The following is a 27,941-nucleotide window of genomic DNA, read 5'->3' as shown; positions in this document are numbered from 1 at the left end:
CCCTATAAGGAATGTACGATTCAGCACGATATTGGCAAAAAATACAGAAAATGGTGAAATGTGATATTAGATATTAGCAAAGAGTGGTTTTAATGATATGGGTGTGCGGGGCAGCTGCATCTTGAATGAGAGCTCACCGGTATAGACAGCCCACCACTAGATGGCGACTTGATCTAATTGCGTTCTTTGGTTTTGCCGGATATGTTTCTTGCCCATCAGATTAACAACTTCCGCATAACGCTGCCCTCACGCCGGATTTAACATGGCGGCGGGACCGATTTCGGAGCGCAACCAAGGTAGATTCGTCTTTATATTTTACTATGAACTTCATCAAATGTATCCATACGAGTAGTTTCCATTACATCTGAACCCATGGCCTGAAAATTATAGCTATAAATCTAGCTGAATGAAGACGTAGCTAGCCATATGCCTTGTCTGTGTGACTCAATTCCATTGCCAAACAAAGCTCGTTTACAAGCCTACGTTTGCCATATGTACTGTAACAAGCTAGATAGCTAGCTATGTATTTTTACGTCCTACCAGACTCGTCCGATTTGTCATTAAAGAATCTGCCGGACTATGAATGGGTAGCTAGCGAGCTCAAGGCAGGGCCATATACCTAAATGGGACTGGCTCAAAGAGGGTAACATTAGCTAGCTGGACATGCTCCTAGCCTTGGTTGACTTCGCGCGTAGGGCGCACACAATTTTTACATTCAGCAACATTTAAGTAATTCCGCAGATGCTCTTATCCAGAGCGATTTTTGTTAAATATATACATTTTTGTCACACACCGGATAGGTACAGTGAAACTGGCGACCTTTCGGTTACTGCCCTCAACGCTCTCAACCGTTAGGCTGCGCCCTTCTTACCGTCCCTGTCTTTGGCAAAACTGCGCTCGTTTTGCAGGGTTTGTGCTCTTGAACCAAAGACGTGATGTAACTGCAGCGTATGCGTGGAAACTAGATTTAATTCATTCTTGTGCACTGCTCGGTAATGTAAGTAATGGGAACGGATATAGGATATAGCTTCCAAAATAGGAGAAGTGTTGCTAAAAACAGGTAACGGTAGTCATTTCCGCACGTCTTGAAAATATCTTGTATGTCATGGGACCATAACAAGGTTTTATGTTTGGGCTTATTACCCATCCACTTAATGTTTTGCTCTCTCTGTTACTTTAGATGCCACTGTGTATGTGGGTGGTCTGGATGAGAAAGTGGCAGAGCCACTGCTGTGGGAGCTCTTCCTACAGGCTGGGCCTGTGGTCAACACACACATGCCCAAAGACAGAGTCACGGGACAACACCAAGGTAAGTAACACACATACTCATAAACAACGCATTGGTAACAGAACGGACACATACCATCAGTAAGACCAACCAGATATGCTACACTTTGATATCTAACCCCAGGGTTTCTATCACATGGTGAGGTGGCGCACTCATGTTTGAAAATAAGAACTGTGTACAACTAAAACTAGCCTATGCAAAGAAGACAGATCATTGTAGATTAGGTCTATGCTATAAAACCCATCACTTGTTGATGTCATGTCATTTTTGGAGACTCCTTTAGAGACAAATAGCCTGTAAAAAAAAAATGCTGATCAGAAATATAACCGTTAAAGTCTTATTGAATGTTATTCTTTCCTCTGTCCCCACCCCTTCGTAAGGCTATGGCTTCGTTGAGTTCCTCAGTGAAGAGGATGCGGACTACGCCATCAAGATTATGAACATGATTAAACTATACGGAAAGCCCATCCGTGTCAACAAGGCCTCAGCGCACAACAAGAACCTAGATGTTGGCGCCAACATCTTCATCGGTAACCTGGACCCGGAGATTGACGAGAAACTCCTCTACGACACGTTCAGCGCCTTTGGGGTCATACTCCAGACGCCCAAGATCATGCGCGACCCGGACACTGGCAACTCCAAGGGCTACGCCTTCATCAACTATGCCAGTTTCGATGCCTCTGACGCGGCCATCGAGGCCATGAATGGCCAGTACCTGTGCAACCGACCAATTACAGTGTCATATGCTTTCAAGAAGGATTCCAAGGGCGAGCGGCACGGCTCGGCCGCTGAACGCCTCCTAGCTGCCCAGAACCCGCTTTCGCAGGCTGACCGGCCGCATCAGCTGTTTGCAGATGCACCGCCTCCCCCCTCTGCGTCAACGCCTGTCCTCACCACCCTGGGACCCGGGATGCCCATGCCTGGTAAGTGTGTGTGTGCGTGCATGTGTGCAAGTGTGTGCACCAGGGTTAAAGAATTTGATTTCAGCTTCATAAATCAAATTTATTTATAAAGCCCTTCTTACATCAGCTGATGTCACAAAGTGATGTACAGAAATCCAGCCTAAAACCCCAAACAGCAAGCAATGCAGATGTAGAAGCACGGTGGCTAGGAAAAACTCCCTAGAAAGTCCTGAACCAAGGAAGAGACCGAGAGAGGAAACAGGCTATATGGTGTGGCCAGTCCTCTTCTGGCTGTGCCGGGTGGAGATTATAACAGAACATGGCCAAGATGTGGCCAAATTTTCATATATGACCAGCAGGGTCAATTAATAATAATCACAATGGTGTAAAGGGTGCAGCAGGTCAGCATCTCAGGAGTAAATGTCAGTTGGCTTTTCAGGGCCGATCATTCAGAGTATTTCTACCGCTCCTGCTGTCTCTAGAGAGTTGAAAACGGCAGGTCTGGGACAAGGTAGCATGTCCGGTGAACAGGTCGGGGTTCCATAGCCGCAGGCAGAACAGTTTAAACTGGAGCAGCAGCGAGAGAGAGCGCAAGCGAATATACTTAAATTCATACGGGACACTGGATAAGACAGGAGAAATACTCCAGATATAACAGACTGACCCTTGACCCCCGACAAACTATTGCAGCATAAATACTGGAGGCTGAGACAGGAGGGGTCGGGAGACACTGTGGCCCCGTCCAACGATACCCCTGGACAGGACCAACCAGGCAAGATATAACCCCACCTACTTTGCCAAAGCACAGCCCCAACACCACTTCAACCACCAACTTACTATCCTGAGACAAGGCCGAGTATAGCCCACATAGATCTCCCCCACGGCACAAACCCGAGGGAGGGGCGCCAACCCGGACAGGAAGATCACGTCAGTGACTCAACCCACTCAAGTGACGCACCCCTCCTAGGGATGGCATGGAAGAGCGCCAGTGACTCAGCCTCTGTAATAGGGCTTGAGGCAAAGAATCACAGTGGAGAGAGGGGAACCAGCCAGGCAGAGACAGCAAGGGCAGTTCGTTGCCCTAGTGCCTTTCCGTTCACCTTCACACTCCTGGGCCAGACTACACTCAATCATAGGACCTACTGAAGAGCTGAGTCTTCAATAAAGACTTAAAGGTCTGAGAGTCTGCGTCTCTCACATGGACAGACAGACCATTCCATAAAAATTGAGCTCTTTTAGAAAGCCCTGCCTCCAGCTGTCTGCTTAAAAATTTTCGGGACAGTAAGTAGGCCTGCGTCTTGTGACCGTAGCGTACCTGTAGGTATGTACAGCAGGACCAAATCAGAAAAGATATGTCGGAGCAATTTTGGGGCTTCACCATGTTTCATCAAAATGTACAGCTGTGTGTCGTCCGCATAGCAGTGAAAGTTAACATTGTTTCCAAATTACATAACCAAGAGGTAAAATATATAGTGAAAACAATAGTGGTCCTAAAACGGAGCCTTGTGGAACAACGAAATTGAGTTGATTTGTCAGAGGACAAACCATCCACAGAGATGAACTGATATCTTTCAGACAGATAAGATCTAGACCAGGCCAGAACTTGTCCGTGTAGACCAATTTGGGTTTCCAATCTCTCCAAAAGAATGTGGTGATTGATGGTATCAAAAGCAGCAATAAGGTCTAGGAACACGAGGACAGATGCATAGCCTCGGTCTGACTCCATTAAAAGGTAATTTACCACCTTCACACGTGCTGTCTCAGTGCTATGATGGGGTTTAAAACCAGACTGAAGCGTTTCGTATACATTTTGTCTTCAGGAAGGCAGTGAGTTGCGCGACAGCTTTTTTTTTTTTAATGGGAGATGCGATATAGGCCGTTGAGTTTTATATTTTCTGGGTCAAGGTTTGACTTTTTCAAGAAAGGCTTTATTACTGCCACTTTTAGTGAGTTTGGTACACATCCGGTGGATAGAGAGACGTTTATTATGTTCAACATAGGAGGGCCAAGCACAGGAAGCAGCTCTTTCAGCAGTTGGAATAGGGTCCCGTATACAATATTTTGTGTGGGTACTAAGTAATCATATTGCCTTGTATATTGCCTTGTATAGTCATAGACTGTGCTCCGTAGATTTGTAAGAGTAAGAATGACAAAAATGTGATTTTCCTCACAATGTGAAAATGTTATGTTGGCTTCACAATTCCTCGACTATAACTTGTTCAGTAACACCAACACAACATTAAAACATCTACATCAAAATAATTTGAATTAAACTTTTTTTTGTTGCAATTTCTCTCTCTGATCTTAATTTCCAGGCATGCCCCCACCTGGTGCCTTCCCTCCTGTGCCACCCCCTGGATCCATGCCTCCTGGCATGCCCCCCGGCATGCCCATGCCCCCAGCCCCAGGGACACCAGGACCCCAGGGAGGGGGCTCAGGCCCCCCACCCGGCCCGCCACCCTTCCACCAGGGCATGCACCCGGGTAAGTCACTCACCCCGACCATATATTTGAATTGAGTACCACAGTCAGGAAAAGCTTGCCCAGATTGTAAAATATTGGAGTTCAAATTGTAGTGTGTGAAATTTTAAGCTACTGCTATTTCTGGTAAGTAAAGATAACATGTGTGTGATGAGGTGCATTAATACACTACATGGCCAACATCTCATTCCAAAATGTTGGGCGATTATGCCTGGCTCGCAGACTTTGTTCCAATTCATCCCAAAGGTGTTTGAGGTCTTGGCTCTGTGCAGGCCAGTCAACTTTTTCCACACCAATCTCGTCAAGAGATTTCTGTAGTGGCCTCGCTTTGTGCATGGTGGCATTGTCATGTTGAAACAGGAAAGGCCTTCCCCAAACTGTTGCCACAAAGTTGGAAGCACAGAATCATCTACAATATCACTGTAGCGTTAAGATTAGAATATCACTGTAGCGTTAAGATTTCCCTTCCCCGGAACTAAGGGGCCTAGCCTAACCATGAAAAACAGCCACAGACCTTTAATCTTCCTCCACCAAACTTTACCGTTGGCACTATGCTTTCAAGCAGGTAGCGTTCTCCTGGCATCCGCCAATCCCAGATTAGACCTTCAGACTGCCAGATGGTGAAGGGTGATTCATCACTCCAGAGAGTGCGTTTCCACTGCTCTAGAGTCCAATGGCTGTGAGCTTTACACCTCTCCACCCAAGGCTTGGCTTTGCCATGATGATCTTAGGCTTGAGCTTCATGAAGCTCCCGACGAACAGTTCTTGTGCTGACGTTGCTTCCAGAGGCAGTTTGGAACTCAGTAGTGAGTGTTGCAACTGTGGACGCTTACAAGCTTCAGTACTCTGTGGTCCCGTTCTGTAAGCTTGACTGGCCTACCACTTCGCAGCTGAGCCGTTTTTGCTCCTAGACATTTCCACTTCACAATAACAGCACCTACAGTTGACTGGGCAGCTCTAGCATGTCAGAAATTTGACCAACTGGTTTGTTGGTAAGGTGGCATCCTATGATCTTGCCACATTGAAAGTCACTGACCTCTTCAGTACGGGTCATTCTTCTGCCAATGTTTGTCTATTTGATAGACCTGTCAGCAACGGGTGTGCATCAAATAGCCGTATCCTCTCATTTGAAGAGTTTCCCATATACTTTTGGCCATGTAGTGTATATGCAGTCATGCTTGCATGCATTTTACATATGGGTGGTCCCAGGAATCGAACTCACTGTCCTGGCGTTGCAAGCGCCATGCTCTACCAACTAAGCTACTGAGGACCACCACCAATTATATTGTTCATGTCCAACAGGAATGCCCCAGATGTCTATGCACCCTCATGGCCATCCCCCAGGTATGGTGCCTCCACCGGGCCCCCCAGGATCCAACCAGCACCGGGCGCCTCCACCCCCCGGCATGCCCCCTCATCCACACATGGGCATGCCACCGAGAGGGCCCTATGGGCATCCCATGGGTAAGTGCTGTGCCTTCACAAGGCTAGGGGTCAATTCAACTCAATACAGTTCAGTAGTTGAAATCTCAAAGTTGGATCATTAATTGCCTGACTCCTGATTCATGAAACCAAAAGTGGTAAATTGTTTTGCATCACAATTTTTCTTAGTTTAATGCTACAGTCTGCAATTGGTATGTCCATTTTGGACTTTAATGAAATGTATTGTAAACAAACATTTTTACTTATTTGTCTAAAGGGACACAAAGACATTTATAAATTTTATGGATATCCAAGAGGTTTGTTTCCTGATATCCTTGTTGTAATGTGCTGCTGTATGAGATTATATATAATTGTGTGAATCCCTTCTCCCTCTCCCCCCACCCACACAGGTCACCCCATGCATCCAGGCATGAGAGGACCCCCTCCTCCCATGCCCCCACCGGGCTACGGTGGGGGTCCCCCTCGTCCGCCTCCGTTTGGCTTCCAGAGGGGGCCACCAATGCCACCGAGGCCACCCGGTGGCCCACCTCGAGGCCCCATGAGAGGACCAATGCCCCCATAGACTACGGAGGACCACAGCAAGGCGCATGACCATGCTTTCATTTAGCTCTTTTAAAATTTGATTTCTATTCTTTAATTTCTATTCTAGTACAATTTGGAGACCTGGTGTAGCTCCATTAAATTTTTTTTTTTTTTTTTTTTTACATTTTCTTCACTGTACAGAACCGAACAAAGGTTCGGAATAAAGGTTTTTAATACAACAAATTGGGTCTTTCAATTGATGTCAAATGATTTCAGTTTTCTTAGATGATGCATGTTCTGAATTAAATCTCATGTCAATTAACTTGTGCTTTCCTAGTACAAACATAAGACACAGCATGTAGTTGGTTTCCTCAATAGGTTAGAAACTCCAAATGTGATCAAAAGGCCAGTCGTTTGAGACCGTTGGAAGCCAGGAAGAAAGGTGAGGCATGTCCATAATGACAAGATGAATGAGAAGGTTATGTTTTGACCAGACAAAGCACAAGTCAGTTGACAGGTTCCAGACCAAATAGAAAATAAAACTTATTCGCCTATATAAACCTTAAGTATTTTTTTATAAACCCCCAAATACAATGTTGCTATAGGCGGTGCTTTGATGGAAAGCTTTGAGTGGATTACAAATGTATATGCTTCCAAACTAGAAAAAAACATCTGTGCTGCCTCCATGTTGAATGTGGTTCTCACTTAGTCTGTTGCCATGGTTATTGCAGATACCACTTGTCTGATGTAGTGGGTTATGGAGGAGGATGTATAGGGCTGCATAATCCTACTCTGATATTTTAAGCCATTTTTGATCATTTAAATTAATATTAGATTCTTGAAGATTAAAATTAGTTGATACCACCAAACCCCAGTTGAAATCGGCTGAAAATGTGTCTTCAGAATTGGACACAAAGTAAATTGTGAATGGACACAACCTAGCTTGACCATGGAAACATGATATTAAGTGTATCAGGCCAAACCTAGGTCAACAACAAGAAAACAAGGTTGAGGTAAAATGTCTTCTGGTCATGAGAATCTTCCAGGGGTTACTTCCGGGTCTTGGGTATCTGTTTTTTTTTTTTTATAGGTATGCACTCATTTCACACCACTTCGATAAAGCTACGACCGGAAGTGATATTCATAGCAGGGTAGGAGAGCTTTTTTGTTGCTAACCCTACCTCTTTTCCTAACCTTAACCTCAGTCTGCTAACCTGCTGTAAAAAAAATAACATTCCAGTGGTAGCTTTATCAAAGTGGTGTGAAAAAAAGTGTTTCTCTGTTTTTTTTAGGTGGATAATGCACCCTTACATTATGAATGAGGCTTATTGTACCTATCCTGACCTATGATATTTACATTTGAATTATTAAGCAGTTATGAGTTTTAACACGTGCAAACGAAGAGGCTTAAAACCCTATATTATATTGGTAAATTAAACCCCCCTTAAAAATATGTTAGCTAACTGATATGTTAAATGTTAAATAATTTAAGCTTACTGGCTTACTGGTTTCTTCAGCATCTTGTCTATGATGTCATTATGTGGAATGGACCAGTGGTTGGCATAGAAACAGGAGCAGGTGTGTGTGGGGGGGGGGGCACTTTGATATTCAACTCAGGGAGACATGTTCAGTTACATGGAAAACATTGTTTCAGATATCTCTTATGAATATGCCTGTTGATTAGGGATAACTATTGGTCATTTTTCAACTATATATTTTTTTCCAGATCATATCGAAGCTGTTCTATGCGAACATTGAATTGGAGCAGAGTAATACAAATATTGGTAACTTAAGTGTAGGCTATCACTGAAAGGGAGGCAATTCCTAATATATACTATACATGTTTGCATGCGCGGTAAATATCATTTTAATTTAGAGTATGTAGACCTAATACAGCCAAAGCCTAGCATACATTAGTTCGTATTGAAACAAACATACCATCATTTTATGAATATAAATAGGCTACACGTCATGGTTGCTTGCTTTCACATGTAGGCTACACATGATTCGAATAGTGTGTGGGATGATGAGAGGGTGTGGTAGGCAACATCTAAACAAAATGGATTTTAATACTTTCAAATGGTTTGAAATACGGGGTTAATATAAATAATGCACTTGAGAACCACTATAGCACCAATAAGATATACCGTGGCATGGTGCGTGAATGGTCTATTTATGCCGAGGACCAAAAATGTTCGATTGGGGGGAGGGGATCCACGATGCTACGTTTGGTACCCACCAGTGGGTACCTTCTTGGTTCTCGCTTCACGCTTCCTCTTCAGTCAGTTGGGTTACGGGGAGCCTATCCACGTTTGAGCAGCAGCATCAAACGTACTGTCATCCTGTGGACATAATTCAAGCTGGGGATATAGTGAAAGCCAAATCATAATTACGGTGAGATGATGCTGTTACCTTTACTAAAATGAAACCTCAACAAATTAGTTATAATTATCCTACATAAGCCTAACGTTACCCGGTTGTTTTTTGGTGATGCTTGTATCCCAAAAGATATTGCGCACGGGCCACGATTTTAGGGTGTGAAAATCATCTTGCGTTTTATTGAAATGCAGCCTATCTATTTATGCGTCGATTCAGACTCAAATTGTGGATATTCTTATTCCCTATTTAACATGACAGTATCCTGTCTAACATTATATCCACATCATCCCGCAGCCCTGCGTAAAAATGCAGTCACGACAATGCCATATCTCTTCAAATAATACGATTGGAACTGCGTTCGGTTTAAAAATATTATTTTTTCCGAAAATAATATGTTGAATATTGAATTTAGATCAACAATTCTGCTAATTGCTTTAAGTCCGTTGTAAAATACGCGCTGCTTTTGTTGTACTGAGTTAAATATTTAATTATTGGCTACCCCTAAATAAATTATATTACTAGCATACTATCTTAATTTTCGCAGTCGTATTGCCTTGTGTTTTGACAAATGTGTTATAATTTTGCAATTGTCCTTCACGAAGGCGATTCATCGTGATTGTGTTGGTGAGGGGGATGGTAAGGGGGGATTCCGTGTCGACTGAATGCCAACCGTCCGTAATGTTATTGGCAGACAATTTCTGACATAATAAACGTACATGTGTGACCTTGCAAAGATCTCAGATGGACCATCATATTGAGGTCGAATTAAAGCCGCGCTACTTTTGGCAAGCCAATACATGTGCATGCTTTGCCTCCATATGACGACCTTGTCTCAGATGGCGCCATTTGTTGCTAATGTTCAACGGGTTTACTATTTCCCTTAACAAATACATATTTCCTTGACCATTAAAATAATCATGCCTGCACAACATAATTAGCATATATAGTGCCTGTAGATTTAGATTTTTTGGCATGCAGAGGCGTCATGCCCGGCGGCACGTGTCCCCACAAGTTTGTAAAAAATATGATATTTTTTCTTATATTTTCTTCTCTTTAATACTACAAGACACAGCAATTTTATGAAGTTGGCTTTAGCTAGCCCAGATAGGTTCCCAATCTCTCATAACTAGCTACCAAGAAACCGTTGCAGGCTATATATCAAGTTGGAGTAGCTCGCTTGTCTATCTATTTTAGCTGGTATGCCTGGTGGCAAGGTTGGTAGACTTTAGAAAAGCAAGAAATAACTAAATAAGACTCACATTCCTTTCGATCTTTTACCCAGGCCACCCAATGAACTTGTCAAGGGGACGTTGGACTGTTGGGACTGACAGTCACAGGGCCTCTGGTTCCAGGTCATGGTCGGACTACCCCCTTGAATTTGTCACCTTCATGTGAGAAGTTGGATGGCACCCCAGTGCAGCCATTAGGAGTGTTCTATGGTGTGAGGGAATCGCTAGGGTAAAGTACTGGGACGCCAGGAAAGCGGGGTTTGCATTTTAGGACCAATATGTGTTAAAGTGAGTCTTGTCCCCATCCCTGACCCCACATGTGCAACCGTGTGGACGTTACTGACTAAAATATAGTATATCTGATGTGTATATTTACAGTGACAGTGTTTTTCTAAATAGATGGATGTGTTGTCATTGCTGTACCCAGTTTCATCCTCACTCTTGCTGCTTTTGGCAGGCACCTCTTAGGCTAATGGGTCACCCAGTGGCTCTTTAATCATGTTGTCTGCCACCCTGTTATCAGGAAGGAATTCCCTGAAGAAGTCTCTCCTCTCTCTCTCAAGTTCTATCTCCCCCTTTCTCAATGTATCTCTTCCAGTCTGTCTGTGCATTGTATCATGTCCTGTCTCACTTCCTTTGCTTTCTTCCTCCCTCTCACTATCACTCTCTAGATGTGTCTCTCCCCTCCCATCTGCTCAGTCTCGAACCTCCCAAAGCTTTGAAATCAATCTGATTCTCTGAACACAGTCTTGATGCAAAAAGTTCATCCTCTCACTCCTGTACTATTGTTTTCCCTTCGTATAATCCCAACACATGACATGAGAGGATTAATAATCCTCATTAACCATTTATAGCAGGCACCGCTTTAAACACCCCAAAATGGCATTATAGGTAAAGAAGAGCATTAGAGCATTAGAGCTTATCTCCAGTCCAGCTGTTTCAACAAAATACATATAGTTACTGGGTTTCAGCCTTGTACAATGGGCTTTTGGTATTTTGTTGTCAAGGAAAATGTGTCCACGTCCATAGATTGAGATAATAATGAATTGTAAAAAGCAGAAAGATCAAATGACAAGGACATACAGCCCATCCCCCTGGGAAGACAGTTCAAAACATTGCATTTGAAGCTCAGTTACAATTTGACCAACCCATTTGATTCTGTAACAAATTTAAATTCTTGTATCAACACATCTGTTCATCATTGTCTTACAAAATCCAATGCTATACTAATAAATGCTACATTTATTTGTTTCACATTTAGAGAAAGAGACTATTGCACGTTTACCTCTGTGATAGGCAGACATACTGTAGATAAAAGGCTCCCAAATAATATTGTTATCGGTGATGTTGATTGTATCAAAATATTCCCACCTTCTCTAATGGTGGCCACTATTTTAAATCTGACTTTGGGGAACAGGAAACTGTATCTCAGCGTATGTACAGTGCATTCGCAAAGTATTCAGACCCCTTGATTTTTTCCACATTTTGTTAACGTTACAGCCATATTCTAAAATGGATTCAATTGTTTTTTCCCCTCATCAATCTACACACAATACCCCATAAAAACAGGTTTTTAGAGATGTTTACAAATGTATTAAAAATACACAACTGAAATATTACATTTACATAAGTATTCAGACCCTGTATTCAGAACCTTTACTCAGTACTTTGCACCTTTGGCAGCGATTACAGCCTTGAGTCTTCTTGGGAATGACGCTACAAGCTCGGCACACCTGTATTTGGGGAGTTTCTCACATTTTTCTCAAGCTCTGTCAGGTTGGATGGGGAGCGTTGATGCACAGCTATTTTCAGGTCTCTCCAGAGATGTTCGTTTGGGTTCAAGTCCGAGCTCTGGCTGGCCCACTCAAGGACATTCAGAGACTTGTCGCAATGCCGCTTCTGCATTGCCTTGGCTATGGGCTTGGGGATGTTGTCCTGTTGGAAGGTGAACCTTCGCCCCAGTCTGTGGTCCTGAGCGCCCTGCAGCAGGTTTTCATCAAGGATCTCTCTGTACTTTAATCCGTTCATCTTTCCCTCGATCCTGACTAGTCTCCCAGTCCCTACCGCTGAATAACATCCCCACAGCATGATTCTGCCACCACCATGCTTCACCGAAGGGATGGTGCCAGGTTTCCTCCAGACGTGACACTTGGCATTCAGGCCAAAGAGTTCGATCTTGGTTTCATCAGACCAGAGAATCTTGTTTATCATGTTCTGAGTCCTTTAGGTGCCTTTTGTCAAACTCCAAGAGGGCTGTCATGTGCCTTTTACTGAGGAGTGGCTTTTGTCTGGCCACTCTACCATAAAGGCCTAATTGGTGGAGTGCTGCAGAGATGGTTGTCCTTCTGGAAGGTTCTCCCATCTCCACAGAGGAATTCTGGAATTCTGTCAGAGTGACCATCGGGTACTTGGTCAACTCCCTGACCAAGGTTCTTCTCCCCAGATTTCTCAGTTTGGCTGGGCTGCCAGCTCTAGGAAGTGTCTTGCTGGTTCCAAACTTCTTCCATTTAAGAATAATGGCAGCCACTTTGTTCTTTGGTATCTTCAATGCTGTAGACATTTTTTGGTACCCTTCCCCAGATCTGCTCTCGAGTGGCGCAGCTGTCTAAGGCACTGCATCTCAGTGGTAGAGGTGTCACTACAGATACCCTGGTAAGAATCCAGGCTGTATCACAACCAGCCGTGATTGGGAGTCCCATAGGGTGGCGCACAATTGGCTCAGTGTCGTCCAGTGTAGGCCGTCATTGTAAACAAGAATTTGTTGTTAACTGACATTCCTAGTTAAATAAAGGTCTCTAAATCATGTCTCTGAGCTCTACAGACAATTCCTTAGACCTCATGGCTTGGTTTTTGCTCTGACATGCACTGTCAACTGTGGGACCTTATATAGACAGGTGTGTGCCTTTCCAAATCATGTCCGACCAATTGAATTTACCACAGTTGGACTCCAATCAAGTTGTAGAAACATCTCAAGGATGATCAATGGAAACAGGATGCACCTGAGCTCAATTTAGAGTTTAATAGCAAGGGTCTGAATACTTATGTAAATAAGATAATCATGTTTTTTAATTTGAATACATTTGCAAACATTTATAAAAAAAAAACATTTTCTCTTTGTCATTATGGAGAATTGTGTGTAGATTGATGAAAATATATACACTACTGTTCAGAAGTTTGGGGTCACTTAGAAATGTTCTTGTTTTTGAAATAAAAGCACATTTTTTGTCCATTAAAATAACATCAAATTGATCAGAAATACAGTGTAGACATTGTTCATGTTTTAAATGACTATTGTAGCTGGAAACGGCTGATTTGTAATGGAATATATCCACAGGCGTACAGAGGCCTCCTGTGTTCCAATGGCATGTTGTGTTAGCTAATCCAAGTTTATCATTTTAAAAGGCTAATTGATCAATAAAAAAACCTTTTGAAATTATGTTAGCACAGCTGAAAACAGTGAACAGGCAACTCCGGAATGCTGGCATTCTAGGCAGAGTTGCAAAGAAAAAGCCATATCTCAGACTGGCCAATAAAAATAAAAGATTAAGATGGGCAAAAGAACACAGACACTGTACAGAGGAACTCTGCCTAGAAGACCAGCATCCCAGAGTCACCTCTTCACAAAGTGTTATCCACATTTTACAGGCTTTTTACTTCCAGTATGGTCGATTCTGCATCTTAACATGTGAGAAAGGCCATTTTCAAATAAAGCAGTATAAGTCAAAAGCAACATTGTTTGTGCATTGCAATAATACACACTTGGATTCATACTCTTAATTTATATTATTTCAAATGTCCTTTCCATATGTTTGAAAAAATATTTATTTTGACTTATCCATGAATCCACAGTCCACTAGGAATTGCTGCTACCCTTCTCAGTATGTCCCTGCTATAGTTTCCCTGGTGTTGAGTGGTTATCAGATGGACACCAGACACAATATGTCAACAGGAGAACAGTAAGCCATTCCTAATCAGTTCAGAGAGTGCAAATTGAGATAAGATGCTGCTTGGCAACTGCTTAGAAATACTCTCCCCCTAGCAACAGTAACATGCTTACTCATTTATTGAGCATTATAGAGATGGAATGGTACTTAAAAGGGGCAATCTGGGATTCGCAAAACAACAAATTGCAACCCACCACTTGTTTTGATAAAGAGCTGAGGGATGGAGCTATGGATGCAAGGACTCCATTCGATCACAATTATGGTTTCAAACATGTTTTAAACTATACGGTATTTGTTTACAATTATATTGACCCCAACCCTGATTCTGAAGTATGGTCCATGTGACTGACAATGTGTTTGCGCTTTCCCTCTGTATAGGAGCTGTCCATCACAAAGCGGGCCCTGTGATCCAATTCAGCTCAACTCTCCGCCACCCTGTTGAGGGTAAACTGGAACGCTACCTGACAGAAACACTCCCCAGAGATTCCTGAGTTCACAACCTACTTTTCAGGTGATAAACCCCTGCCTTTGAGATTCCTCAACACTTCAACAATGGAGGACGGCTATCAGAACAAGACAGCCTTTATAAAGGGCGCCAAAGACATTGCCAAAGAGGTCAAGCGCCAGGCGGCCAAGAAGGTCGGCCGCGGTGTGGACAAGATGACCGACGAGTACAGCAAACGCTCCTACGCCCGCTTTGAGGAAAACGATGACGATGACTACCCTGTAGTGCCTGGGGGGCAGGACGGTGGTTACTACCGGGGCGACAGCCAGGCAGCCAATGACGAGGAAGGTGGCCACAGCGACTCCACAGAAGGTCACGACGAAGACGACGAGATCTACGAGGGCGAGTACCAGGGCATTCCCCGCGCTGACTCGAGCAAGGCTGCTGACGGCCTAGCAGGGGGAGATGGGCAGCAGTTCAGGGACATGGCACAGTTTGAGGGGGAACGGCGGAAGGACCAAGAAGAGCTAGCCCAGCAGTACGAGACCATCCTGCAGGAGTGTGGCCATGGGAAGTTCCAGTGGACCCTCTACTTTGTGCTGGGGCTGGCGCTCATGGCAGACGGTGTGGAGATCTTCGTAGTGGGCTTTGTGCTCCCCAGCGCCGAGAAAGATATGTGTTTGTCAGAGGAAAGCAAGGGCATGTTGGGTAAGTGTGACCCTTAAACTGTGTCTTTTTAACTGATTTGATTGATTTACATGCTAGGTAAGTGAACCCTTGCCTTTTTTTGGAGCGTGTTGAAGACTGTATTTCTCTGATCGAGTGTCATATGTGCGGGGATTTATCGGTCCCAATGCAAATTCCATTAAACCCTGTCGTTCTGCGGTAAATCATGCTCGGCAGCTTGCTTTGATCTTGTCTCTCGGACACGTCTGTCTGTCTCCTGACACGTTCCTTCCTCTTCCGCTGACAGAGAGTTCATTCTCACATAAAAGGGAAAACCATCTATAAATAGCCTCCTCCATCCCACACCTCCCCCTTTCACTGCCCTTGAGCTTTGTGTGTGTGTGTGTGTGTGTGTGTGTGTGTGTGTGTGTGTGTGTGTGTGTGTGTGTGTGTGTGTGTGTGTGTGTGTGTGTGTGTGTGTGTGTGTGTGTGTGTGTGTGTGTGTGTGTGTGTGTGTGTGTGTGTGTATGACGGTGTGTGTGTATCTGCCTGTTTGTGTGTCTGTGAGTGTAGGACGGTGTGTGTGCATCTGCCTGTTTGTGTGTCTGTGAGTGTATGACGGTGTCTGCCCACACACACCTAACCGCAGGTTTACACAATGCAATTGGTAGATAGCACAAATGCAAATCTTTTGGGGGGGGGGGGGTACATTGCAAGACAGTCATTTATGTGAGTCTCAAAATGTGAGGGATTTACCATAGAACTTGGAACCCAAACCAATCAGATTAGCATTCTTGCATCGTTATTTTGTTAATTGATTGCACCCAGATTGGCCATTTTAATATGTAGGATTCATATCATATAAACATTTGACCGTTTATTTTGATTCCTCATGTCTAACTCGTTGTTAGAAAAAAGTTAGGTACTATATTTATTCAATATTATATGAATCCTATACATTTCAATGGCAATTTGGGTGCAATCAATTAGCATAACTTCAAAGAGGTCAAATGATATTTCAACAAAATAATGTTGCAGGAATGCGAATTTTATCTGTTTCTAACAACATAAACGATTTCAGAACAATCTGAGATGGGTGGGTGTCGAAATCCTCTTGTGCTTTTTGAGGTGAAACGACCCACGTGTTGTGCCCAAGGTTAGCAAATAAAGCAGCTGTATGCACAGGTCTGATTGAAACATGAATCTCTCTCCGTCCTCTGCAGGTCTGATTGTTTATCTGGGAATGATGGTCGGGGCATTCGTGTGGGGTGGGCTCGCTGACCGGATCGGCCGACGGCAGTCCCTTCTCATCTGTCTCTCCATCAACAGTGTCTTCTCCTTCTTCTCCTCCTTTGTTCAGGGCTACAGCACCTTTCTGTTATGCAGACTACTCTCTGGTGTTGGGTAAGATTCTGAAAACTGACGGATGGTGAATGAGTGACAAACAGATGCAGGTGGGCTTAAGGGCTTTTTAATATGGTTGCAGTGCCTTCAGAAAGTATTCACACCCCTTGACTTTTTCCACATTTTGCTGTGTTAAAGTCTGAATTGAAAATGGATTAAATTGAACATTTTTGTCATCGGCCTACACACACTAGCCCATAATGTCAAAGTGGAACTACGTTTTTGGAATTTTTTACAAATGAATAAAAAACGAAAATCTAAAATGTCTTGAAATGAAATGTATTCAACCCCTTTGTTATGGCAAGCCTAAATAAGTTCAGGAGTAAACATTTTCTTAACAAGTCACATAATAAGTTGCATGGACTCACTCTGTGTGCAATAATAGGGTTTAATAGTATTTATAAATGACTACTTCATCTCTGTACCCCACACATACAATTATCTGTAAGCTCCTTCAGTCGAGCAGTGAATTTCCAGCACAAATTCAACCACAAAGACCAGGGAGGTTTTCCAATGACTCGCAAAGAAGGGCACCTATTGGTAGATGGGGGGAGCATACGTTGAATATCTCTTTGAGCAAGGTGAAGTTATTACTTACACTTTGGATGGTGTATCAATACACCCTGTCACTACAAAGATACAGGTGTCCTTCCTAAGTCAGTTGCCAAAGAGTTAGATAACCGCTCAGGAATTTCACCATGAGACCAATCAATGGTGACTTTAAAACAGTTACAGAGTTTAATGGCTGTGATAGGAGAAAACTGAGGATGGATCAACAACAGTGTAGCTACTCCACAATACTAACCTAAATGAAAGAGTGAAAATAAGGAAGCCTGTATAGATTATTTTTTTTCAAAACATGCATTCTGTTTGCATTAAGGCATTAATGTAAAACTGCAAAAAATGTGGCAAAGGAATTACCTTTCTGTCCTGAATACAAAGCATTATGTTTGGGTCAAATCCAACACAACACATCACTGAGTACCACTCTTCATATTTTCAAGCATTGTGGTGGCTGCATCATGTTATTGGAATCCTTGTTATTTAGGATAAAGATAAACCGAATAGAGCTAAGCACAAGCAAAATCCTAGAGGAAAACCTGCTTCAGTTTGCTTTCCTACAGACACTGTGAGACAAATTCACCTTTTTAGCAGGACAACCTAAAACACAAGGCCAAATATACAGTGGAGTTGCTTAACAAGATGAATATTCCTGAGTAATCTAGTTACAGTTTCGTCTTGAAAATCTATGGCAGTACTTGAAAATGGCTGTCTAGCAGTGATCAACAACCAACTTGACAGAGCTTGAAGAATTGTAAAATGAGTAATGTGCAAATATTTTACAATCCAGGTTTGCAAAGCTCTTAGATACTTACCCAGAAACACTATGAGCTGTAATCACTGCCAAAGGTGATTCTAACATGTATCGGCTCAGGGGTGTGAATACTTATATAAATGAGATATTTTGTATTTAATTTTCCCCAAATTTGCAAAAATGTCTAAAAACATGTTTTCACTTTGTCATTATAGGGTACTGTGTGTTGATGGTTGAGAAAAAATATATATTTGAATTCAGGCTGCAACACAACAAAATGTGGAATAATTCAAGGGGTATGAATACTTTCTGAAGGCACTGTTAATAATTAGGAGAGTTAGATTTTCTTGGCTTTAATGCTAAGAATTACCTTTCATCCCAATAGCACCATCTCGGAAGCTTTGTAGCACGCCTACCAACAAATATGATCTTCAAGTTTGATTTAATTTAACCTCCAGTGGTTTGTTTCTCTATGCTAATCCTTTCAGGATCGGTGGTTCCATCCCCATTGTGTTCTCCTACTACTCAGAGTTTCTGGCCCAGGAGAAACGTGGGGAGCACCTCAGTTGGCTCTGCATGTTCTGGATGATTGGTGGCATCTATGCCTCAGCTATGGCCTGGGCCATCATCCCACACTATGGTGAGTAGCCTATGGCGGGAATTCAATCATCACGGATATGGCCCCAAAAGCCCTCAAAGTGCCTTACCATAAAGTTGTATCTAGTGATTACGCAGGGATACAGTTTGTGCTTCGTCCCATTTCTCTCTCTCTGCTTCCTCTCCTCCCAGGCTGGAGTTTCCAGATGGGCTCAGCGTACCAGTTCCACAGCTGGCGTGTGTTCGTCCTGGTGTGTGCATTTCCCTCTGTTGCGGCTATTGCTTCTCTCACCACCATGCCAGAAAGCCCTCGCTTCTTCTTAGAGGTAAGCAAGGGTCGCTTTCTCACAAGTCCATATAGAAGCAGTTTACCCAAGTCCAATTCTGACCTCAATAATTTGATGCCTAATATATCATTACCTGAGTTGGCTATTGAACAGCAGTAAACATAGGCAGATCATACCTTTAAAAGGCACAATCTGGGATATTGTTCATTTAGTATTTTCAATTCTTCAGATTTACAGTGCATTCGGAAGGTATTCAGACCCCTTTTCTTTATTCAGACTGTTTCCACATTTTGTTACCCTACAGCCTTATTCTAAAATGTATTCAATAAAACATGTTCCTCAACAATCTACACACAATACCCCATAATGACAAAGCAAAAACAGGTTTATAGACATCTTTGCAAATGTATTCAAAAAACAAAAAAAAACAGAAGTATTCAGACCCTTTGCTATGAGACTCGAAATTGAGATCAGGTGCATCCTATTTCCATTGATCATCCTTGAGATGTTTCTACATCTTGATTGGCGTCCATCTGTGGTAAATTCAATTGATTGGACATGATTTGGAAAGGGGCACACAGCTGTCTATATAAGGTCCCACAGTTGGCAGAGCATTTCAAAGCAAACACCAAGCCATGAAGTTCAAAGAATTGTTCCTAGAGCCGAGACAGGATTGTGTCGAGGCCTACATACAATAGTCCATAATGTCAAAGTGTAATTATGTTTTTAGAATTTTTTACAAAATAATAAAAAATGAAAAGCTGAAATGTTTTGCGTCAATAAGTATTCAGACCCTTTTTTGTTGCAAGCCTAAGTAAGTTCAGGAGTAAATATTTTCTTAACAAGTCACATAATAAGTTGCATGGAATCAATCTGTGTACAATAATAGTTTAGCATGATTTTTCAATGACTTCTTCATCTCTGTACCCCACACATGCAATTATCTGTAAGGTCCCTCAGTCGAGCAGTGAATTTCAAACACAGATTTAACAACAAATACCAGTGAGGTTTTCCAATGCCTCGCAAAGAAGGGCACCTATTGGTAGATGGGGGGGGGGCATACGTTTAATATCTCTTTGAGCATGGTAAAGTTATGAATTACACTTTGGATGTAATCAATACACCCTGTCACTACAAAGATACAGGTGTCCTTCCTAACTTAGTTGCCAAAGAGCTAGAGAACCACTCAGGAATTTCACCATGAGACCAATCAATGGTGACTTTAAAACAGTTACAGAGTTTAATGGCTGTGATAGGAGAAAACTGAGGATGGATCAACAACATTGTAGCTACTCCACAATACTAACCTAAATGAAAGAGTGAAAATAAGGAAGCCTGTGTAGATTTTTTTTCTTCAAAACATTAAAGTAAAACTGCAAAAAATGTGGCAAAGAAATTAACTTTCTTTCCTGAATCCAAAGTGTTATGTTTGGGGCAAATCCAACACAACGCGTCACTAAGTACCACTCTTCATATTTTCAAGCATTGTGGTGGCTGCGTCATGTTATTGGAATGCTTGTAAACCCAATAGAGCTAAGCACAGGCAAAATCCTAGAGGAAAACCTGCTTCAGTTTGCTTTCCTACAGACACTGTGAGACAAATTCACCTTTTTAGCAGGACAACCTAAAACACAAGGCCAAATATACAGTGGAGTTGCTTACCAAGATGACATTGAATAAGTATGATGATCTAGTTACAGTTTCGTCTTGAAAATCTATGGCAGTACTTTAGCTTGAATAAACAGAGGAGCTCTAGAGTTTCTCTGTAGAGATGGGAGGAGTGGCTTCGGGACAAGTGTCTGAATGTCCTTGAGTGGCCCAGCCAGAACCTGGACTTGGGCCCAATCGAACATCTCTGGAGAGACCTGAAAATAACTGTGCAGCGATGCTCCCCATCCAACCTGACAGAGCTTAAGGATCTGCAGAGAAGAATGGGAGAAACTCCCCAAATACAGGTGTGCCAAGCTTGTAGCGTCATACCCAAGAATAATCAAGGCTGTAATCACTGCCAAAGGTGCTTCAAAAAAGTACTGAGTAAAGGGTCTGAACCGTTACGTAAATTTGAATTATTGCACATTTATTTTGCGAACATTTCTGTAAACCTGTTTTTGCTTAGTCATTGTGGGGTATTATTTGTAGATTGATGAGGGGAAAAAACGATGGAATCCATTTTAGAATAAGCTAACAAAATGTGGAAAAGTCAAGAGGTCTGAATACTTTGTGAATGCACTGTCCACATTGATTTTGGAGCTTCGCACTACTTACTCTACTAGCATAACCCAAAATATAAGGTTTTATTCCAAATTCATGGAAATGATATAAAGGCACATTACAGTAAACCCTTAGATACTTCACACAGACATGATGTTTCACAATACTCGTGACGTGTTTCAACTGTGCGTGTTTTTGATGAACTATGCGATCATTTCCCAACAGAACGGCAAACACGACGAAGGCTGGATGATTCTGAAACAAGTTCACGACACCAACATGAGAGCAAAGGGACACCCAGAGAAGGTGTTTTCTGTGAGTATGTCTGAGACAAATATGTAAAGCCTTTGAATTGAAAGGTTCTTCTGCAGAAAGGGTTTATGAAGTTGTATTGTCCTGTCCTAGCTGTTTATTTCTGTGTAACCTCGTCCCCAGGCTGGAAGTATGTGATGAGACTATTACTTGTTTACTGCATATGCTAGACCTACTATTTTGTGGTACATTTTTTTACCACTCCAAATGGGAATTTCCCTCACAGGAAAATGGAGTTGTTCTAATCTAATCTGACCTAATGTATACCATGTACTGCATACAGATGAGTTGAAAATGGAAGGTAATTGTTTCCCCAGGTCACCACCATCAAGACTGTAAAGCAGATGGATGAGCTGGTGGACATGGTGGGAGACATATCAACTTTGAGACGCTATAAATTGAAGCTGACCAGCCTATTCCACCAGGTAAGCGTCATGTTTAAGATCCTATACAGGTATGAAAATATGATGGTTTTATGTGTGTATATTTTATATTTCACATAGTATATGTTCATTTACTGTATGAGACTGCACAGATTATGTACGCCTCTCAGCAGGCGTTTTATCCGAAACGACCAAAGCCCAATTTATGCTAAGTGGGTTTTATAGTGTGTTTTTGTGTTTTTAAACCGACTCAGCTGTAAAACAAAAACCTAGGTGCATATCTTAGTACTTTTCTGTGGGTTGCTACAGGTGCGGAGTAACTTCTTGGCCATCTTCAATCCAGAGTACAGAAGGACCACCTTCATGATGATGGCTGTCTGGTTTACCATGTCGTTCAGGTAGCAGAACCAGGGCCATGACCTTAGTTGTTATCAGCGGCCTGTGCACAAACCGGTTATTTTCTGATCAATCAGAAAGCTCAAGAAATGTTTTATCATATCAAATCTAAAAAGGTTCTAAAAGATCATGTCTCCTGCCATCTTAACAGGCCGGCCATTGAGGTTCATACTTATCTCAACTGATTTCAACATAGTGAAAAATGAAGAAACGTAATCATGTTTATTTGGTTGAACCACTTTTGTATTTTACTTCTCCCCCAGCTACTATGGGCTGACAGTGTGGTTCCCTGACATGATCAAGTACATCCAGAAGCAGGAATATGCCTCGCGCACCAAGTTCTTCACCAAGGAGCGAGTGGAGCATGTCACTTTTAACTTCACCTTGGAGAACCAGGTGCACCGCCAAGGACAGTACTTCAACGACAAGTCAGTCCTCATGATATTACACAGAACTTTGTGAATTTGCAATATGCCTTTCTGTATCTAATCAGGAATGGTTAACTGTGCTGGCCTTAATTTCACAACTATGCAATGGACACTAATTTGTAGTCGACTCTAATACAGCTGGTCTTTCTAATACAAGGTCTTTCTAACTTTACCATTGTCCGCAAGGTTCATGAACCTTAAGATGAAGTCCATGGTGTTTGAGGACTCAGTGTTTGAGGAGTGCTACTTCGAGGACATCACCTCTAGCAGAAGCTTCTTCAGAAACTGCACCTTTATCGCAACTCTCTTTTACAATACAGGTAAAGTCTCTCCCAAAACAAGAAGCATAAAACGATATAGAGTAGAGCTTAGAATATTGCCTTGCATTGAACTGGGCAGTATCCTACCCTTGGCCCCTTCTTGACACCTCTCTTGCTTTCAATTCTCTTGTCAGACTTGTTCCAGAACAGAATCATCAACAGCAAACTTGTAAACAGCACCTTCCTACACAACAAGGAAGGCTGTCTGTTGGACTTCACTGATGACAACAACGCCTACATGATCTACTTTGTCAGTTTCCTGGGCACATTGGCCGTGTTGCCCGGCAACATTGTGTCAGCCTTGCTGATGGACAAAATTGGACGTCTGAGGATGTTGGGTATGTCACGCCTTCATTCATGTGTTTTTAATGCTTTATACAACATTCAAAAAAAGGTGCTTCTTGTGAGATTATACATCTGATGATACATGAACCATGCAGGCTTTACTATACCACAGTATTTCATGATTAGCCTACTACAGAAAGAGCCCTTATCTTTGATTTTTTTTCTCTCTCTCTTTCTCTTCGCCCTCAATCTCTTTTCCTACACAGCGGGATCAAGTGTCATATCTTGTGTCAGCTGTTTCTTCCTGTCATTCGGCAGTACCGAGTCGGGAATGATCGCCCTCTTATGTCTCTTCGGCGGCATCAGCATAGCTTCCTGGAATGCCCTGGATGTGTTGACTGTGGAACTGTACCCCTCGGATAAAAGGCAAGCGCACCTACCTCACATTTGTTTTAAGTGTTACAGCTCCTTCTTGCAAAGTGAATAAAGGGGTATTTTATGCAGTTAGATTTATTTCATGTTAAGTTCTGAGAAGTTACTCTGCCAATTTCCATTATCTTCTCTTTTTTAGGACAACTGCATTTGGCTTCTTAAATGCCCTTTGCAAGCTGGCTGCTGTCCTCGGCATAAGCATCTTCCAGTCCTTCGTAGGCATCACCAAGGCTGTGCCCATCTTGTTCGCTGCGGGCGCGCTCGCAGCCGGCAGTTTCCTGGCTCTAAAGCTGCCTGAAACACGGGGCCAGGTTCTGCAGTAGCACAATTCACCACCAGAAGGCAGAAGAGTGTAGCTGCAGTGGCCACATTGCAACCAGGGCCCGACCAACCATACAATCTCAGCCCATTAAACACCAAAAAACTGACTGTCATCAACAGTATCACAACAGTCCCAGATTACTGAGAAAAAAATGAGGATAGCATCATACTTCAAATGCTGATGTAACCCATTTAGCCTGCACAGACTAGCTGACATCTTCACCACAGCATAAAATAGCACATTGGGTTTTCTTTCTAAGAGATCCTACAGGTTAGACGGAATGAAATCCTGCCAACACAGATAGAAGTTTATAACCCACTGCCAAAGGATGCAAAGATACTGCTTGATAGCTGCAATGCTTAATGGGGATAAATTGATCATAGATACTTCCCAACAAAAGAGATCAAACATCTATACACCCTCAATTCATCCTAGCATCCATAGCTGACCATCATGCCATTCAAAAAGGTTACAGATGCCCTCCAATAGATTTCTTTCACTGTAACTTAGCTTCCTGCTGAAAAAGCGGAGCTCAAATGAATACTTGAATATTAAATTGATGTTTTTCAGCTTTGGCTGATTATAATAGTGGTGAATCATACTTCAAAGCTTCTTGTCCTTTGTAATCTGAATGGACTTGATGAGTGAAAGCCGTATGATAGAAGCCCATTGGTTGATCAGCCTATTGCTTGCATCTTATATCCTCTGTCCTTTAGGATCTGTGGGGAAGAAAGGACAGGATCATTGTCATTTAAATCTCTTATTGGCTTCCTCTGAAAGAGAATATTACAAACAATATTTCCCTTACCAGGTGACATGCACCAAGCTCCCTGCTTCAAAATAATGATATATATTATTTGTTCAAACTTGGCATTGATACTAGTTATTTTATCATATAGACAACAGACTACATGTGTGTTGAAGGTATATTGTAAGTATTGAAATAATGACATGACCAATAACTGGTCAATATTTGAGTTTATTTATTGATGTCAATTTGACGGGATCGTTTTTTTAGTTTTATATTTGTATTTATTATGGATCCCCATGCACACTAAACAATTACTGTATTTGTTGTTCTGCATCAGATTTACTTCAAGCAGTGAAATACTGCATATGTCTAAATCATTTTACGTTGTGTTATGTATGAGGGAGATGGAGAAAGAATTACATCATATGTATCCTGTATGGTTTTGTAATTGGTTCTATGAGACCTCTGGGGCACTCATTCATGTACATTGATAAAGTGCATCATTAGGATCCTGTAAAGATATTGGAACGCCAGACAAAGACGAGTAAATACGATGACAACCTATTTAACACATCAGTGGAGATATCTGTTCATTTTTGAAAATCTCGGATATTTTTACTTTAAAATAACGAATACATCAATGAGCGCAGGATTACAACTCATGTTTCCTGCTTATCACATAGTGGTCTTATGCTCTCTGCATCAGCATTCCATTTAGCTACGGCCAACATGTGCCCCGCTCTCTGCTGTCTATCAAGGCATACCGAACATTATACCTAGGAGGACCGAAGTCGGCCTGTTCAGTCGCCAAGCAATGCAGTATTAATGAAGCACAAGTGTATCCATATACACTGTTACGAAGCACATTATCCTTCAGTCATACGGCTCATGTGAATATAGCAACTAGTCACTCACAGATTCATTTGAAGGGCTCAATTAAATGCAAACTGTATTTTTCCCCCCACCGTAATTATAAACACTATTGTACACTATTGTATAACACTAAATGTACAGATGTACTTATTCATAGCGACTTACAATGTACAATTTATTGCCCCCAAAAAAAAAAAAATCCCTTCAGAGGGAGGGCATGTACGTTGGCAAGGCAGGCTTGGTTGAATCTGCCCCTTTGGTGATTATTATGTGCTTACTTGTCACCATGTCCACGCCATCCCTTTTCATCTTTGTGTCACAAGTGTGGTGACAATCAGTGAGAGAGCTGATCTCTCCATTGCTCAGCTGTAGTGTGAGTGGTGATATCTGACTGCAGGGAGATTGGGCCTGTGGGATTTCTCTGTTGCTGTGTGGTGCTTGGTACAAGTGCAGTGTCTGATGTGGTACTGGAATTATTTCTTCAAATCGGATCTCTTTAGTGTTGCGTATGTCTGTATGTGACATCTATTGTTATTTGTGTGTGCACATAACTGACACATTTGTTCTAGACCTCGTGTGTTTGAGTGAGTTTGCGACAGATACGTGTAAAACAATGTGTGTCGATTGAATTTGTGATCTCTGTTGTGCTCTCTTTGTGTGACTGCGTGCATGTGTGAGTGTGTGTGCCAAATATTTTTCTACTTCTGTTGTTCTGGTGTTTTCATCCCTAAGAACGAGCACAGGTCAATAGGGGCCATTATAACATATCTATGAACTAAAAGACTAATGCAATAGATATCTAGATCAATGTGATGTTCTTTATAGTTGTCAGCCTTGGGCGCTCTTTTGCTGATTAGGCCTCCGCCAAACAAATGTTTTCCTCTGAAAAGCGGTATTTTGTCTCTGTGATTGCCTGGCAGGTTGCATGGTAATCATGAGAAAAGCACATGACATTTGTACAAAGCAAATTCAAATGACGTGTGTTACCATTTGCAGAGTGGTTTTGGGGAGTGTCAAAATCCCAGCCATTATCCCATTAGATACGTGTAGTTTCAGGATAAGAATCTGGACTCTAGTTTTAGACCCACCAACCTTTAAACTTTTCTCTGTTCATATGTCTCTAAGATCAAAGGTCCCTGTGGCAGGCTTGTCAAAGTAGCCTTCCCAATAAGCAGGATGTTAAGCATGCTTGTGGTGTCTGATCTCTCTGGATGTTCGTATGCCTGGTCTGTTTGTCCAAAGCAGGAGCTGCTTTTGTATTGCTGTCGTATGGTGACACTTTGGGTCTTTATGTACAGTATCAGTTCTACGACCGCTTTTGGTCAGAGTGGGATGACTTGGTGCAAGTTTTGTCTGTGTTTTTTTAAAGTATGCCGTTGTTGGTAAGTCTTTGGTGATCCTGTTAAATAGTTGTACTTCTCTCTGCTTTCAGTGGGGGTTAAAGTTCAAGGAGAAAAGAAATCAAAGCAATAAAAGGGATATCTTTCGCCCTTTCCTAGTGAAGAGGCACAAGCATAGATGGGTTTCCAAAAGTAAGTATTTCAAAATGGCCACCATGTTCTCGTCAAAAGAGCGCCCTCAGTAAATTAAAGCTCATGTCCACTTAGATGAAACTGCCGTTTTTTAATGTGACTTAAAAATGAACGTGCTATCATTGTACTGTGTGTAGAAACTGTAGACGTTTGTACGTATGAGTATAAAATATGTGGACAAAAAAAAAGATCAAGGAAAACACTTTGACAAGACTGTCAACATGACGGAACACTATTGTATGTTGTCTTTGTTTTGTAAATGACATTTAAGAAAAAACATGAATAAATTCTTCAGTAATCACTCCCATGGGATGTTGAGAATATTTTACAGTGATGCTGACCAGGTGCTGGATGTATTTATTTTATGTGAGAATTGTTACTTATGGGATTCAAATTTGTGGGCCATTTGTCTATCCAGTTCTATGAAGAAAATAATAAACTACTATGGACATAAAAACAAAGTCCTTTCCCTGTTTTGTGATAAGGAAATTGTGTACGTGTGTGTGTGTGTGTCGCCGTAGGAATCGACCATGCTGAATGCTGCTCTAAAATGTGTAACCAACATAAGTCCTCTTACACATCACTGTACCTTCTATCAGTTAGCAGGATGGCCATCCTTAACAGTAAGGCCACAGACTCACTGTTATATGTTTGTCTAGAAGGCCATTTTAGGTTCTGCTGCCAAAATATCGAAGCGCTTAACATACCCAAGATCAATGAACTGTATTTTATATATTGTTCCCAACACAGTGCTTTTAGCTGTGCTGCCCCATCATATTGTTTTGTAGAAGGGTT

The 27,941-nt window shown here is 42.2% G+C and overlaps 2 protein-coding genes across 4 annotated transcripts; both read left to right on the top strand.

Moving 5' to 3' along the window:
- Positions 1–140: 140 nt before the first annotated feature.
- LOC118398066 (splicing factor 3B subunit 4-like) lies at positions 141–6,878 on the top strand. Its single transcript, XM_035793053.2, has 6 exons — positions 141–296; positions 1,181–1,309; positions 1,669–2,211; positions 4,506–4,673; positions 5,973–6,134; positions 6,503–6,878. The coding sequence occupies exons 1-6, from the start codon at positions 263–265 to the stop codon at positions 6,673–6,675; spliced, it is 1,209 nt and encodes a 402-aa protein (XP_035648946.1). The 5' UTR covers positions 141–262; the 3' UTR covers positions 6,676–6,878.
- A 1,865-nt stretch (positions 6,879–8,743) lies between these two features.
- LOC118398065 (synaptic vesicle glycoprotein 2A-like) lies at positions 8,744–27,607 on the top strand. 3 transcript variants are annotated; one of them, XM_035793050.2, is made up of 14 exons: positions 8,744–9,029; positions 10,297–10,472; positions 14,566–15,340; positions 16,522–16,702; positions 18,506–18,657; positions 18,807–18,940; positions 21,338–21,427; positions 21,742–21,849; positions 22,117–22,205; positions 22,467–22,631; positions 22,818–22,951; positions 23,086–23,289; positions 23,503–23,662; positions 23,808–27,607. In XM_035793050.2, the coding sequence occupies exons 3-14, from the start codon at positions 14,740–14,742 to the stop codon at positions 23,989–23,991; spliced, it is 2,202 nt and encodes a 733-aa protein (XP_035648943.1). In that variant the 5' UTR covers positions 8,744–9,029; positions 10,297–10,472; positions 14,566–14,739; the 3' UTR covers positions 23,992–27,607. The 3 variants fall into 3 exon arrangements, with proteins under 3 accessions (XP_035648943.1, XP_035648944.1, XP_035648942.1); XM_035793051.2 differs by having other exon boundaries at positions 10,297–10,531; XM_035793049.2 differs by lacking the exon at positions 10,297–10,472.
- The last annotated feature ends 334 nt before the right edge of the window (positions 27,608–27,941 follow it).

This window comes from Oncorhynchus keta, chromosome 19, assembly GCF_023373465.1.
Source record: "Oncorhynchus keta strain PuntledgeMale-10-30-2019 chromosome 19, Oket_V2, whole genome shotgun sequence".
NCBI lineage: Eukaryota > Metazoa > Chordata > Actinopteri > Salmoniformes > Salmonidae > Oncorhynchus > Oncorhynchus keta.
This window is presented reverse-complemented; position numbering and strand designations above follow the sequence as displayed.

What these genes read in the sequence shown, in the direction of transcription:
- LOC118398066 (XM_035793053.2), top strand. Translation starts at nt 263, where the DNA reads ATGGCGGCGGGACCGATTTCGGAGCGCAACCAAG. An exon ending in ACCCGGGATGCCCATGCCTG is followed by an intron (nt 2,212 to 4,505) that starts GTAAGTGTGTGT and finishes CTTAATTTCCAG; the next exon opens with GCATGCCCCCACCTGGTGCC. An exon ending in CCACCAGGGCATGCACCCGG is followed by an intron (nt 4,674 to 5,972) that starts GTAAGTCACTCA and finishes CATGTCCAACAG; the next exon opens with GAATGCCCCAGATGTCTATG.
- LOC118398065 (XM_035793049.2), top strand. Translation starts at nt 14,740, where the DNA reads ATGGAGGACGGCTATCAGAACAAGACAGCCTTTATAAAGGGCGCCAAA. An exon ending in GCCCTCGCTTCTTCTTAGAG is followed by an intron (nt 18,941 to 21,337) that starts GTAAGCAAGGGT and finishes ATTTCCCAACAG; the next exon opens with AACGGCAAACACGACGAAGG. An exon ending in TGGTTTACCATGTCGTTCAG is followed by an intron (nt 22,206 to 22,466) that starts GTAGCAGAACCA and finishes CTTCTCCCCCAG; the next exon opens with CTACTATGGGCTGACAGTGT.